The 16,476-nt window shown below is 45.5% G+C and overlaps 1 protein-coding gene across 1 annotated transcript; it reads right to left on the bottom strand.

Moving 5' to 3' along the window:
• Window positions 1-2,539: 2,539 nt before the first annotated feature.
• LOC145359000 (putative G-protein coupled receptor 139) lies at window positions 2,540-13,640 on the bottom strand. Its single transcript, XM_080213358.1, has 4 exons — window positions 13,473-13,640; window positions 9,008-9,026; window positions 7,796-7,969; window positions 2,540-3,450 (listed from the first exon to the last, which is right to left on the bottom strand). Exons 1-4 carry the CDS (start codon window positions 13,638-13,640, stop codon window positions 2,540-2,542), a joined length of 1,272 nt encoding a protein of 423 aa, XP_080069484.1.
• Window positions 13,641-16,476: the final 2,836 nt, after the last annotated feature.

Here is a 16,476-nt window from a genome sequence, read left to right as displayed (position 1 = left end):
CACCCCTTTATTGTGGAGTCCACTAGATGTAGACAAAAGTTGTAGGTAGAAGAAAGACTTGAATGAGGCACTCACTGAGTGTTAAAATGGGCGGCGCGGGCTTGTAGGGCCGAAGGGCCTGTTTCCTGTGCTGTGTTGTTCTTTGTTCTTTGACACCTCGGGGGCGTGGAAGGGATGAGGCCTGAAAGGGGCAGGGTCAGGCCAAGAGGGCCCAATCAGGAAGGGAGGGGGACCCACTGTGCACGCTGCCTGCAATTGGTAGTTTATAGAGCGGGGCCAATGTCGCTCAGCCGGTGGGGGAGCAAAATTGTTCTGGGCAGTGAGGGGCAGCAGTGGCCATATTTTCGAGCAGTGCCGGACTCACAACTGCGGTGTGAAAGTCAGAATTGCGGTGTGGGACTCACAATTGTGGGAGTGTGGCTGATGTGAAGCCAACATTAACAGCTGAGGCCTGATAGATCTGTCTCACTCTCTCTGTGCTTTTGTAATTGCGCACATGCAGCCTCAGAGGTCTGAGGATGCACAATAGTCCCTCTACTGCTTGATCAAGCTTACAGATGAATTAAACCACACCCACTGCCTCTCAGAGTTCAAAAAAGTCTAGCCCGTTTTCAATGCATCAAGTGCATAAGTTTGGGAATAAGGATGCACCCAAAAGATGGATCTGCAACACTCATGTTTTCTCGCTAGCTGGACATTTCAAATTTCTCTCATCAAATTCCACCCAGAGACAATTGAAGATTGGACTAACGCCCTCAGTGGATGTGGGGTGCAAGGGGGTGCAGTAGAGGTACCTGAGCTTGTCCATTGCATTACAAGGATTTGTTGACAGCCTATCCCCAGAAATGAAGAGAGGGAATTGTAGAAGGGAAGGGGTGATTTGGAGGTGGACCATCTGAATGTGAAGGTGGAAGTTGGGAGTACACTTCCATTGGGCGGCACGGTAGCACAGCGGTGAGCACTGCTGCTTCGCACCTCCAGGGTCCTGGATTCGATTCCCGGCTCGGGTCACTGTCTGTGTGAAGTTTGCACATTCTCCTCGTGTCTGCTTGGGTTTCCTCCAGGTGCTCCGGTTTCCTCCCACAGTCCAAAGATGTGGGGGTTAGGTTGATTGGCCATGCGAAGAAATTGTCCCTTAGTGTCCAGGGATGCGTAGATTGGAGGGGTTAGTGGGTATAATATGTAAAGATATGGGGGTAGGGCCTGGGTGGGATTGTGTTCGGTGCAGACCCGATGGGCCGAAGGGCCTCTTTCTGCACTGTAGTGTTCTATGATTCTATGATACAGTTGATGAAGTTCCCCAACTCACGGTGCGATCAGAAAGTGACAACGATACAGTCATCAGTGTAGTCGACAAAGAGTTTGAGGGAAGAGGACAGAGTGGGATTAGAATAAGAAATGTTCCACACAGATCACCTAAGTATGATGTAGTTCAGGCCCCAGCAAGAACACATATTCACAAGTTTTATTTGGAGGAAATGTCATTAGTTAAATGAGACATTGTTCAATGTGAGAAGGAGTTCAGGCAGGTGGAAGAGAGTGGAAGGGGGTAGAGATTAGTTCGACATCCGTTCAAGGAAACAATGGAGAGCCTTCCTTCTAAGGGTTGGATGTGTAGAGGGATTGGAAATCGGTGGTGAAGGGGAAACAGTTAGTGCCAGGAAATTGGAAGCTGTTTCCACTCAACGTGTGTTCATTCCCACATCATCATGGGAGCAGGCATTCCCAGTCCCTGTGAGGATTAGCTTCTAGGCCCATGCTGTTATCATCATGAGGAACATGACCCACCCCCACTACCTGTCATCAGGGGGAGCAGCTTCCACGTCCACTAATGTGTGGCCAGAATGAAAGGTCCCCAACTGCATTACTCTTGTTGGCATAGCAACAACCAGCAACACACCACTCCCCCCCCCAACCTTTCTGGTAATGTGGAATAAAATGTGAGCATGCTGGAAACTCACAATAATTCATTCTTCTTATCAGTGGATAGATTGAGCAGTTCAAGGAAGAGATATTTTAGTAAATTATTTAACTTCTCTCAGAACTTTGCCTATGTCACTACGTAAATACAAGTGGCTCAGCAGCAACTCAGGAGCTGCAGCATGAAGCCCAATTCTGTTTAGAAATATTGAATGATACCCGAATAACCACATCCGCCAACATATAGAATATACCATTATCACTGCCCATAACAAAATTAAATTTGCTGAACTATGACACAGTAAAATAATGGATTTCCTTCTGCTCCCCATCCCTGCATCTCAAGGACCTTCACCATTGCTGTAAACCTGGCGTCTCTTGTGAGCTCAGCTACTCACTAAAATGTGCTTGATGGTGAAAATATTGCAGAATCAGGACAAATGGGACTGCAGCGGTCAGAATGTGATGCAGGGAAATAAAAATAATTTCCATTCCCACCATTACCATGGGGTAGGGGTTATGAATCCACTGTGAATACCAAGGGGAATATTCATTTGCTATCATTATTGCAACAGTTCAACACACCCCTCCTCACACTGAAAGATGAGAATTCTGGAAACTATTTTCTCAGATCATTGAGCAAGCTCACAGTTGAAGTATAGGGACATTTCAATACACTTTTAAACTGCTCTCTGAACTTAGTCTGTGTTACTGCGTAAATACAAGTGTTTGTGCAGCAACTCAGGAGTTGTAGCATGAAGCCCATTTCCTGCACGTAAGCATTTATAAACATAGAACGATTTCCCAGTAACCACATTCGCCTACATAAAGAGTATACCATTAACATTGACCAGAACAGCATGAAATTTGCTGAGATAACAAACAGTAAAATGATAGATTTCCTTCGACTCTCCATCTCTGGGTCTCTGGATCTCTCCCCATTGTCATGAGCCCGGAGTCTCTTGCGAGCTCTGCTACTCACTAAAATGTGTCTGACAGTGAAAATATTGAGCAGCAGAATCAGGACAAATGGGACGGCAGGGGTTAGAATGTGATGGAGGAACTCAATCATCATCCAGACCCGGGAGAACACAACAATGATCGTTACATCACAAAACCAGGGATCATTCTTTAAAGAATACCGACCTGTCAGCATAAAATACCAGAAAATGTTCTTTAAGCAGCTCAGCACAGTTACTGTTCCCAGAACCCCTCCTGCCATTCGCTCAGTGCAATACTTGGTTTTCAGCTTCTGCCAGCAAATGGCCACAAATCGATCAAAGGTGAATGTGACGGTGAACCAGACAGAGCAGTCTGTAGCAGCATAAAGCAGGACCGCATGGATATTACACACTGGAACGGACTCCAGGATATAAAACTGTTCCTTATAAGCAATTGGAATGTGCCTTGATATCAGGTCAAGGATAACAACCAGAAGATCTGCTGCTGCCATGGACACCAAATAGCAAGTGACACATTTGGAGAGACCACACTTTCCCCGAGACAGGATCGCAATCGTCGCTGAGGTAACTGAAGGAAAATAAACAATGAATTAGACATTATAATGGAAGCTGATTCATCAGTTTGACTGAGAATGTCCTGAGATGTTTATCTATGTTACTGTACCCAGTGATGTATTGGAATGTTTGTACCTGTAACAGAACTGTCTGCGGGAGACTTGGATTGTGATTGAATGAAAACGATAATTGAATGGGAAAAAATGATGATGATTACTTTTAGGATAAGGCATCACAGATGAAAAGGAATTGGATGGAGGTCACTGCTAAGCTGACAGTTTTGGCCATGCTCCAGTGAAGATAGATGAACATTGGGTAAAGATTGGTGGCAGAGGAGGACTGAGGGAAATAGTGAGAACAGAGAGAAGGAGGAAGTGAGAGGGCTGGTCCATAAATGTCAGCAGAAAAACAGGACCAAGACCAGCACCCATGTCATAAGAACATAAGAACATAATGCAGGATGCAGGAGTACAATATCAAGGGTAGGAGTCTTAGCTGTGTTGAAGAGCAGAAGGATCTTGGGGTCCGGGTCCATAGAACTCCTAAATTGGCCTCGCAGGTGAAGGATGTGGTCAAGAAGGCGTATGGTGTACTGGCCTTCATTAATCGAGGGATTGAGTTTTGGAGTCAGGAGGTAATGCTGCAACTTTATAGGACCCTTGTCAGACCCTCTCAATAACTTCCAAGTGAGCAGTTCTGGACGCCTCACTACAGGAAGGATGTGGAAGTTATTGAGAGGGTGCAGAGGAGATTAACAAGGATGTTGCCTGGATTGGGAGGCATGCTTTATGAAGATAGGTTGAGGGAGCTAGGTCTCTTCTCCCTGGAGAGACGAAGGTTGAAAGGCGACTTGATAGAGGTTTATAAAATGTTGAGAGGAATAGATAGGGTGGATTCTGGGAGGCTTTTTCCCAGGGCTGAAATGGTCGCTATGAGAGGACACAGATTTAAGGTGTTGGGGAGCAAGTACAGAGGAGATGTTAGGGGAAAGTTTTTCACTCAGAGGGTGGTGAGTGAATGGAATCGGCTGCCGTCGGTGGTGGTAGAGGCAAACTCACAGGGGTCTTTTAAAGTACTTCTGGATGAGCATATGGGATCTAATGGCATTGGAAGTTACAGATAGTTCTATGGCTTAGTAGATATAGATGTGATCGGCACAACTTGTGGGCCGAAGGGCCTGTTTGTGCTGTAGTATTCTATGTTCTATGTTCTATGTAACATAAGAAATAGGAGCAGGAGTAGGCCATCTAGCCCCTCGAGCCTGCCCCGCCATTCAACAAGATCATGGTTGATCTGAAGTGGATCAGTTCCACTTTCCCACTTTCTCCCCATAACCCTTAATTCCCTTGTCTATCAAAAACCTATCTACCCGTGACTTAAATATATTCAGCGAGGTAGCCTCCACCGCTTCAATGGGCAGAGAATTCCAGAGACTCACCACCCTTTGAGTGAAGAAGTTCCTCCTCAACTCCGATCTAAACTACACCCCCCCCTTATTTTGAGGCTGTGCCCTCTAGTCCTGCTATCCTTTCTAAGCAAGAAGAATCTCTCTACCTCTACTCTATCTAGCCCCTTCATTAACTAATATGTCTCTATAAGATCCCCCCTCAGCCTTCTAAACTCCAACGAGTACTGACCCAGTCTATTCAATCTCTCCTCATAGGCTAACCCCGTCATCTCCAGTATCAGCCTAGTGAACCTTCTCTGCACTCCCTCCAAGGCCAATATATCATTTCACAAATGCGGTGACCAAAATTACACACAGTACTCCAGTTGCAGCCTCACCAGTGCCCTGTACACTTGCAGCAAGACCTCCTTGCTTTTATATTCTATCCCCCTCGCTATAAAGACCAACATCCCATTCGCCTTCCTGATCACCTGCTGCACCTGCAGACTGGGTTTTTGCAATTCATGCACAAGGACCCCGAGGTCCCTCTGCACTGTAGCATGCTGCAGCTTTTCGCCCTTTAAATAATAATCCCTCCTACTATTATTTCTACCAAAGTGGATAACCTCACATTTGCTAACATTATACTCCATCTGCCAGGTCCTCGCCCACTCACCCAGCTCATCCAGATCTCTCTGCAGACTTTCCGCGCCTTCCATTCAATTTGCTTTTCCACTCATCTTCGTGTCATCAGCAAATTTCGTTACTCTACACTCAGCCCCCTCCTCCAAATCATCTATATAAATGGTAAACAGTTGAGGCCTCAGCAACGATCCCTGCGGCACTCCACTAGTCACCAACCGCCAACCAGAATAGCACCCATTGATTCCAACTCTCTGCTTCCTATTAGACAACCAATCCTCTATGCACGCTAAGACCTTACCCCCAACTCCGTGCACCCTAACCTTTTGCAGCAACCTTTTGTGAGGCACCTTATCAAATGCCTTCTGAAAACATCACATCCACTGGTTCCCCTCTGTCTACCGCACTAGTCACATCCTCATAGAAACCCAATAAATTCATTAAACACGACTTCCCCTTAACGAATCCGTGCTGCGTCTGTTTGATCAAACCGTTCTTTTCTAGATGCCTCACTATTTCTTCTTTGATGACATATTCCAGTATTTTTCCAACTACAGACGTTCAACTAACCGGCCTATAATTCCCTGCCTTTTGTCTGCTACCTTTTTTAAACAGTGGCGTAACATTAGCCGTTTTCCAGTCTTCCGGCACTTCCCCAGAGTCCAGCGAATTTTGATAAATAACTACTAAGACATCCACTATCACCTCTGCCATTTCTTTCAGAACCCTGGGATGCATTCCATCGGGTCCTGGGGACTTGTCTACCTTCAGTCCCGTTAGTCTATGTCAGTACATATGTCAATGCATTGGGGCAATGCCATGGCACAGTGGTCAGCACTGCTGCCTCACAAAGCCAGGGACCCAGCTTCAATTCTGCCCTCAGATTACTGTCTATGTTGTTTCTTCACTTTCTCCATGTGTCTGCAAGGATGACCTCCAGGTGCTCCGGTTTTCTCCTCCTGTCCAAATGACATGCTGGTTAGGTGCATTGGTCATGCTAAATTCTCCCTCATTGTACCCGAATAGGTGCTGGAGTGTTGCGGCTAGGGGATTTTCACAGTAACATCAGTGTAGTGTTAATATAAGGCCAATTGTGATACAAATAAGTACATTCAAATCTTAAAACACACGCCAAAGATGTGTGGGTTAGGTGGATTGACCATGGTAAATGGACGGCACGGTGGCACAGTAGTTAGCACTGCAGCCTCACAGTGCCAGGGACCCAAGTTCAATTCCAGCCTCGGGCCACTCTCTGTGTGGAGTTTGCATTTTATCCCTGTGTCTGCGTGGATTTCCTCTGGGTGCTCCAGTTTCCACCTGCAGTCCAAAGATTTGTGGGTTAGGTTGATTGGCCATAATAAATTGGCCCTAGTGTTTGGAGATTAGCAGGGTATGGGGATACGGCAATAGGGCTAGGGTAGCACTATGTCCTGTACAGTCTCTATGGGCCAAATGGTCTCCCTCGGTACTGTAGAGATTCTACGATTCTATGCATTCTAAGAAATTGACCCTTAATATCTCAAAGTTTGATGGGATAGCCATGGGGAATGTGTGGGGTTACAGGGATAGGGTAGGAGCAAAATCCCATGTAAGTTAGTTTGGCAGAGAGTGCTGCAGATGGGCTGAATGGCCTCTTCTGCACTGCAGGGATTCTATGAAACACTGGGCTAGTTTTGGAAAGCACAGAGCACAGGCAAGGGGCAACAATCTCTCCCTATCTACTCTGTCCACACGCTCAGCATGTTAGAACGAGCCCACGCCGCCAATTCAACATTGTGAGTTCCCCTCTTCCACTCATGACCTTTGTCTATGCTTATGGCACTCCATGTTACAGCAGGATTGGTGAGAGAGAGGATATGGGGTCAGGATTCAACTCAGGGACAAAGGGATTGTGAGACGGCAGACAGTTTATTTGAAATATTGGCCTGGGAGGGGAGTCAAGTCAATGGATAGGAAACAGAATTGGTGGTGGGAAATTGCGATGTTACTGTGCCTGGAGCAAAATGTGGTATGTTCACCCTAATGCCAAAGTTAAATTCAAAAATTATGTTCTAGGCTAACCGTGTAAATTACCTTGGAATTTGTTATCAAGTCACTATCAAATTGAAGAAAATTTCTTCTATCTTTTCAAAATGCAAATGAAAAAACAATAGTGCAGTTAAACGTGGAACATACAGGGCAACATTTTACAGCCTCGCTCATCCTGAAACCTTAAAATCCAGCAAAGGTCCATGGAAATTTCCATGGTCAGTCCCTCACCTGATATGATTCCCATGGTGGGTGGGACAGTAACGTTCCGGCCGTAGAATTAATAGCTTGATAGACTTACCAGGGACACCAAGAATCGCGAGAATGGGATAGTAAACCACCTGAATAATCTGAAGTACGTATTTGATCCTCGATTCTAATCGTATCCGGTCTAGAGAAAGCATGTAGAGAGCTGAAGGTAAACTCCTGTCCATTGCTGTAACATTCCAATCCATTGCTCTCAGTTTCCAATCCACTGTTCACATCTATTGTTCTTAGTTACTGATCTCCTCTTGATGCCGTTGATCTCTGCTTAGTGCTGGAGGTGATGCTTCTTCCGTCGCAATGGGATCACACGCTGGGAGAGCGCTCACTTAATAGAAGGGAGAAATTCTCCAGTGACACATTTAGAATCTAGAGAGATTCACATTAATTACAGTCATGAAACAAACAGCTTCAATTAACAACAACATACCATCCCCTTTCTTATCAAAATAACTAAGGGCATTTCACCGCTCTGGTTGGGGGCTGCTGATGGGAAGAATTGTGAAACAGTGAAGGTAATGGCTATATTTCTAGCTTCCTTCAACAATCCTGGGTACATTCATCCTGCTGGTGATTGATCCATTTCCAAGGATGCTAATCCCCTTAATACTTACTCCTTTCCTACGCTCAGCACATCCGATAATTTAATCTTCTCCCCCTTAGCTACAAGGTCGATATTTCCTGCCTCTTTTGTGGAGACAGATGCAAAGTATTTATTCAGAAACAAATCCATATCATCTACCTCCACACACACATTAACCTTTTATGGATCCTTCTCTTTCCTTGGTTATCCTCGTCCTCTCTGTGTGTCAGAGATCCTAGGTACCAGCAACCTTAGACCCTCTTCATCGACTTCATAGAATACTACAGTGCAGAAAGAGGCCCTTCAGCCCATTGAGTCTGCACCGAACACAATCCCACCCAGGCCCTACCCCCCTATATTGTACCCACTAATCCCTCTAACCTACGGATCCCTGGACACTAAGGGGCAATTTCTTAGCATGGCCAATCAACCTAACCCACACATCTTTGGACTGTGGGAGGAAACCCATGCAGACACGAGGAGAATGTGCAAACTCCACACAGACAGTGACCCGAGCCGGGAATCAAACCCAGGACCCTGGAGCTGTGAAGCAGCAGCGCTAACCACTGTGCTACCGTGCTGACTTGAGTACAAAGAGCGCTCAACACCATGTTTTATCCAATACCAGGCCTTTAATTACTAATGCACAAGGAGAAACCATCTTACCGTCATCCTGCAAGTGTTTCTGAAGTTACAGAGAAAACAACTTCGAAATTATAGTCAATTGCAGCAAATCAGGAACCAGAAAAAGCAATTTTTCTAATCCTTCATTTGCATACATATTCTCCAAATAAATCCTGGCTTTTCGCCCCTTCTCATTCGACACAAAATGGACCCCTTCACTTGCAGAGTATTTCGCCATATCTCACCTTTGGTATTTGTTATGGAAAGATCTGGTCTTGCTCACCCTCTGGTGAAGGCCAAAAAGCAGAATGTTATGGCGCACACACAGATGAAGATTAGCCTGTTTATGCTAAAATAGCAGGCACTAATTCCTTTAAAGGTCTACAAGCTGATAAACATTTTAAAAACTAAACAGACAAGGCATGAAACTTTAATTTGAACCTTTAACTTCCGCACAATTTAGCTTCCAAACTATGAAGCTTCGATCTGAACACTTCTACCTCCACACTTCACTCCTCTCTTTCCTCTCAGGACAACCTTATGCATCCTCCATGATTTCTATGTCTATGCACCTCAGCTTTCTAAACTGTTCCTCGTTGCCTCATTAATGGGAGGAAGGAGATGTGGGGGCTTGGTTGTGGACAAAAGAACGAGGGTGGCAAAGAGAGCGGATACAGCAAGAGACAAGCTGAATAATAACATACAAGACGATGAGAATGGAGGCCCATAATAAGGTACTTGATAAGGGTCCTAACATAATCTCCAAACCACCCACCAAGCTTAGGGAGCCAGCCCCATCAGTCAAAGGGCTTTTCCTGAGCAACTGAGTGCAAAAGACACACCTGCTCTTGAACGGTTTGTTCATCCACCTCGATCCTATGAGCTCATTGACTTGAAAATGGCATGTCTCATTGATAGACATGCACGCTCCCTCCTACACTGCTAATAGGAGACCGAGAGCCATGCGATTCTGCAGCATCACCTTAGAAAGAGACTGAATTTTCCAAGTGTAGGCCCCGAAGGGCGTCCATGGTACTGATCCCAATTGTTTCTATGGGAGCATAAATATTAACAATAGCTTTGGCTAATTCTGAGACCCCAAAGCCTGGGAGGAAGGCCTGGTCATACTGGTGAATGCCTGTGTTATGGGTGACTAGCAGGTTTGGAACTGATGGTTCATCACGCCTCACAGACTGTAGATGGTTGTGAAGGGAGTGGATGAATAGGTACTTGACCCCAGAGGCCTCAGGGATCATGTGACCAATGGCGCAGGTGCTGGCCCAATCGACGGGACGGTTCTTGTAAGCTCCGCCCCCACAAAGCCAGAATCGTGAACAAGGGTCAAGTACCAGAATGTGGAGATTTTGGCAAAAGGTAAGCCAATATACTGGGTATGGAGAGATTTCCCCGGGCATATCCATGGATAAGACAAGTCTGGCTGAGATGTAAAGGCCGCAGAGCTACACGATTGGCACAACCGAACAAACCCCCATGGTTACAAGGTCCTATTCCCTTAGGATAGCTGCTGTCAGGAAGTAATGACACCATTGGGGGTGAGGCTGTATGACTGCTGGCAACCTTGGTGTAGCGGAGTTGGGCCTCGGAAGTGGGGGCACAAGGGGTTTTTAGTTATGCAACCTGAAAAAGATGTCACAGGATCGGACAGATTGTGGAAGAGAAACCGGGCTTCCTGGTAGTCATAATCAGTAAGGAAAGAACAGGGGCGCAATGGAAGGTCACCCACCCGAATGTCCCCACGTGTATAGTTCCTCCTAACACACAGCCATGCCTGTGCTTTAATGGCCACAGGAGTAGGCTGTTGCCTCCAGGGAGGTGTCTTTTGGATGAGGATCACCGTGGCTTCTATGGACCACTCAAGGTTTGAAAGGAGTGCAAAAAAATGCATTTCTGATGAGGGGGGAGGGGGCGTGTCAGGGAGGTGAGTACAGATCCAGCATTGGGTCTACCTTCTTTGAATCACGGAATTGCTAACCCACATCCCTGAATATGGCAGTATAACCAATGATAATAAAAAATTTCACATTTCAAACAGTATGAAGTCCTTATTTTTGTTCCATCTTCTGAGGGTGCCTGCTTTATTTGGGTAGCGTGTATCCACCAAGGTTCCCCTTTCCCTTCTTCTTTCACAGCTGTGTGAGTTGTTACCAGGACGTGGGAAGGTCCCTCCTTCCGAGTTTCCCAGCAATGCTTTCTTCGGAAGTTCTTAACAAAGACTACGTCTCCTGCTTGGTGGGTATGGCAGGTCTCAGTAGTGACTTGCTTCTGATCTTTGACGACCTGAGAATGCAAACTTTTTATGAGTTGGTTAGAGTTATGCAATGTTCCATCATTCCTTCAGTTTACCTACCACCATAACAGATCCACAGCAGACGCCATTTCCCTGGCACTGCACTCAATCCTGCAACACCTATATAACAAGGACACCTATGTCAGACTGCTATTTATTGACTACAGCTGAGCCTTCAACACCATTATTCCCACGAAACTCATCTCCAAACTCCATGGAATGGGCCTCGGCACCTCCCTCTGCAACTGGATCCTGAATTTCCTAACTCACAGACCACAATCAGTAAGGATAGGCAGCAACACCTCCTCCATGATCATCCTTAACACCAGTGCTCCGCAAGGCTGTGTTCTCAGCCCCCTACTATACTGGTTGTACACCTATGACTGTGAGGCCAAATTCCCCTCCAATTCGATTGTCAAGTTTGCTGATGACACAACCATAGGGAGTCAGATCTCAAACAATGACGAGACAGAGTACAGGAATGAGATCGAGAATCTGGTGAACTGGAGAAACAGCAATAATCTTTCCCTCAATGTCAACAAAATGAAGGAGATTGTCATCGACTTCAGGAAGCAAGATGGAGAACGTGCCCCTGTCTACATCAACAGGGATGAAGTAGAAAGAGTCGCGAGCTTCAAGTTTTTAGGTGTCCAGATCATCAACAACCTATCCTAGTACCCCCATTCTGACCCTATAGTTAAGAAAGTCCTCCAATGCCTTTACTTTCTCAGAAGACTAAGGAAATTTGGCATGTCAGCTGCGACTCTCTCCAACTTTTACAGATGCACCATAGGAAACATTCTTTCTGGTTGTATCACAACTTGGTATGGCTCCTGCTCTGCCCAAGACCACAAAGAACGACAAAAGGTCATGAATGTAGCCCAATCCATCATGCAAATCAACCTCCCTTCCATTGACTCTTTTTACACTTCCTGCTACCTCGGCAAAGCAGCCAGCATAATCAAAGATCCCACGCACCCTGGACATTCTCTCTTCCACCTTCTTCCTTTGGGAAAAAGATACCAAAGTCTGAGGTCATGTACCAACTGACTCAAGAACAGCTTCTTCATTGCTGCTGTCAGACTTTTGAATGGACTTACCTTGCATTAAGTTAATCTTTCGCTACGTCTTAGCTATGACTGTAACACTACATTCCACATTTTCTCATTTCCTTATCTATGAATGTTATATTTTAGAACATAGAACAGTATAGCACAGTACAGGCCCTTCGGCTCTTGATGTTGTGATGAGATATGTCCAAACACAAGATCAAGCTATCCCACACCCTATCATTCTGGATTGCTCCATGTGCCTATCCAATAACCGCTTGAAAGTTCCTAGAGTGTCCGACTCCACTAACACAGCAGGCAGTGCATTCCACACCCCAACCACTCTCTGAGTAAAGAACATACCTCGGACATCCCTCCTATATCTCCCACCATGAACCTTATAGTTATGTGCCCTATTAACAGCTACATCCACCCGAAGAAATAGTCTCTGAACGTCCACTCTATCTATCCCCCTCATCGTCTTATAAACCTCTATCTATCCCCCTCATCAAGTTATAAACTTCTATTAAGTCGCCTCTCATCCTCCTCTGTTCTAAAGAGAAAAGCCCCAGCTCCCTCAACCTTTCCTCATAAGACCTACCCTCCAAACCAGGCAGCATCCTGGTAAATCTCCTCTGCTCTCTCGCCAATGCTTCCATATCCTTCTTATAGTGAGGTGACCAGAACTGTAAACAATATTCCAAATGTGGTCTCACCAAGGTCCTGTATAGCTGCACCATAACCCCACGGCCCTTAAACTCTAACCCCCTGTTAATAAATGCTAACACACAATGAGCCTTCTTCTCAGCTCTAGCCACTTGAGTGGCAACCTTCAGAGATCTGTGGATATGAAGCCCAAGATCCCTCTATTCCTCCACATTCCTCAGAACCCTGTAATCTGCATTCAAGTTTGTCCTACCAAAATGAATCACCTCGTACTTATCACAGTTAAACTGATAAGTGTGAGGTGATTCATTTTGGTAGGACAAACTTGTCCATAAAGTGCACAATAAACAATACTTTTCACTGTATATTGATACACGTGACAATAATAAATCAAATCAAATCAAATCAAATCAGATCAAAAATATTCATCTGTTTAATAGTGAGGTGCTGGGAGATAGGTAAGCACATGGGAATGTCCCATTACAATTTCATAAGGTGTCAAATAGATGGTACAATTCGGGTAGGGGAGCATGACCATGAGGGCCAGGAGTAGGGCTTCAGACCATTTCAAGCCTGTTTCCTCACACAACTTCGCCAGCTTATTCTTTACTGTCTCGTTCTGCCTCTCAAATACAGTCATGGGCTGGACCATATCAGAATCTGACAGTCATCCAATTTTGAACATGGAAGGAAAAAGCACCGTTCGCATTTATTAAATCAAAATAAAGGGACAGCATTGCGGACAAAGAAAACATTCAACTCTTGTCTTTCCGTGGTTGGGGCAGGGACAGTTGTGTCTGCATTGTCATGTTTTCAATAATTATTGTATTACATTCCCTGTAAGTTAGAGGACATTGTCAATAGATAGTGTCTCGGGAATCCTGAATCTTGGAACATATTCATGTAACTGTAACTTAGCTACAGTAACAGCATCATTCCTTCTAGTTGCGTATGCTTCTATCCATTGTGAAAATAGACATACACTAACAAGCACATAGCTATACCCCATGCATTTGGACATTTGTATAAAGTGCACTTGTATCTGCACAGAGAGACCAAACTGTTATGGGGCTGCTGCTGCAGCTACAGCCGGTGCCTTTCCAAGGTTATGACATTGGAAGAGTAGCACTGAGTAGCAACGAGAGTAGAAGTAGGGGGATGGGGTCCAAAGCAGTAGGGAGACAGGAGAGAAGGTTGAGGATAGCACAGAAGTTAAAGAGAGCACATTAAGTAGTAACAACAGTGTCAGTAATCCTGGTACCAGACAGATCAGGCAAAAGCAAGACAGAGCAAGAGAAGTCCTGATTAAACTGCATTTATTTCAATGCAAGAGGCCTGACGGACAAGGCAGGACATGGCTGGGTACGTGGGATTGGGATATTATAGCAATTACCGAAACATGGCTAAAGGAGGGACAGGACTGACAGCTCAATGTTCCAGGGTAGAGGTGTTATAGGAAACATAGAACAGGAGGTAAGGGAGAAAGGGGAGTTGCACTTTTGATCAGGGAAGGCATCAGGGCCATACTGAGTCTATTTGGATAGAACTGTGAAATAAGAAGGGGGAAATCACTTTGATAGGGTCGTACTGTAGGCCCCCAAATAGTGAGTGGGAAATCAAGCAGCAAATGTGTAAGGAGATTACAGATAGCTCCAAGAAAAATAGGATGGTAATAGTCAGAGATTTTAACTTTCCCAACATTGACTGGGACAGCCATCGTATTAGAGGGTTGGATGGAGAGAAATTTGTTGCGTGTATTCAAGAGGAATTTCTCATTCAGTATGTGGATGGCCCGACTAGAGAGGGGGCAAAACCTGACCTCCTCTTGGGAAATAAGGAAGGGCAGGTGACAGAAGTGTTAGTGAGGGATCACTTTGGGACCAGTGACCATCATTCTATTAGTTTAAGATAGCTATGGAGAATGATAGGTCTGGCCCAAAAGTTAAAATTCTAAATTGGGGCAAGGCCAATTTTGATGGTATCAGGCAGAAACTTTCAAAAGTTAATTGGGGGAGTCTGTGGGAAGGCAAAGGGGCATCTGATAGGTGGGAGGCTTTCAAAAGTGTGTTAACCAGGGTTTAGGGTAAACATATTCCTCTTAGAGTGAAGGACAAGGCTGGCAGAAGTAGGGAACCCTGGATGTCTCGGGATATTGAGGCCCTGTTCAAGAAGAAGAAAGAAGCATATGGCATGCATAGGCAGCTGGAATCAAGTAGCTGAAAGGAAATAAACAATGAATCAGACATTATAATGGAAGATGATTCATCAGTTTGACTGAGAATGTCCTGAGATGTTTTTCTATGTTGCTGCTCCCAGTGATGTATTGAACTGATTGTACCTGAGACAGAACTGTCTGCTAGAAACACCGGTTGCGATTGAATGAAATAAATATCATCGAATGGGAAAAAGTGATGATGATTACTTTTCACATAAGGCACTGCAGATAAAAAGGAACTGGATGGAAGCCACTGCTAAGCTGACAAGTTTTGGTCTTGCTCCAGTGAAGGTAGATGAGTACTGGGTAAAGACTGGTCGCAGAACAGGACTGAGAAAAACAGTGAGACCAGAGAGAGAGAGACAGTGTTTGAGAAAGAGGGAGAGGGCTGGTCCATAAAGAGCACCAATAGAACAGGAAAAGACCAGCACCCATGTCAGTACATGTGACAATACACTGGGGCAACACACTGGCACAGTTGTCAGCATTGCTGCCTCACAGCACCAAGGACCTGGATTAAATTTCAACTTCTGATGACAGTCTGTGTGATTTCTTCACTTCCTCCCTGTGTCTGCATGGATTTGTTTTGGGTGCTCCGGTGTTCTCCCAAAGTCCGACAGATGTGCTGATTAGGTGCATTGGCCACACTAAATTCTCCCTCAGTGTAACCAACTCGGTGCTGGAGTGTGGGGACTAGGGGATTTTCACAGTAACTTTAAGAACGTAAGAACATAAGAACATAAGAAATAGGAGCAGGAGTAGGCCATCTAGCCTTCGAGCCTGCCCCGCCATTCAATAAGATCATGGCTGATCTGTCGTGGCTCAGTTCCACTTTCCCGCCCTCTCACCATAACCCTTAATCCCCTCTCTTATCAAGAACCCATCAACCCGCTTCTTAAAAATATTTAGCGAGGCAGCCTCCACCACTTCAACGGGCAGAGAATTCCAGAGATTCACCACCCTTTGAGTGAAGAAGTTCCTCCTCAACTCCGTTCTAAACCGCCCCCCCTTTATCTTGAGGCTGTGCCCCCTAGTCCTACTGTCTTTTTTGAGCGGGAAGAGTCTCTCCACCTCTATCCTATCCATCCCATTCATCATCTTATACGTCTCAATGAGATCTCCCCTCATTCTTCTAAACTCTAACGAGTACAAGCCTAGTTTATTCAGCCTCTCCTCATAGCTCAATCCCCTCAACTCTGGTATCAGCCTAGTAAACCTCCTCTGCACTCCCTCCAGGGCCAAAATATCCTTGCGCAGGTGCGGCGCCCAAAAC

The sequence above is a fragment of the Carcharhinus amblyrhynchos genome, chromosome 27, assembly GCF_965287045.1.
Source record: "Carcharhinus amblyrhynchos chromosome 27, sCarAmb.v2.hapA, whole genome shotgun sequence".
Classification (NCBI taxonomy): domain Eukaryota; kingdom Metazoa; phylum Chordata; class Chondrichthyes; order Carcharhiniformes; family Carcharhinidae; genus Carcharhinus; species Carcharhinus amblyrhynchos.
The sequence above is the reverse complement of the archived record's forward strand: the minus strand, read 5'-3'. Positions and strand labels throughout refer to the sequence as shown.

Coding starts and splice junctions, on each gene's coding strand:
- LOC145359000 (XM_080213358.1), bottom strand. CDS start 13,640: ATGGTCCAGCCCATGACTGTATTTGAGAGGCAGAACGAGACAGTAAAG. Junction 3,451..7,795: donor CGCGATTCTTGGTGTCCCTG/GTAAGTCTATCA, acceptor ATTTTCCTTCAG/TTACCTCAGCGACGATTGCG.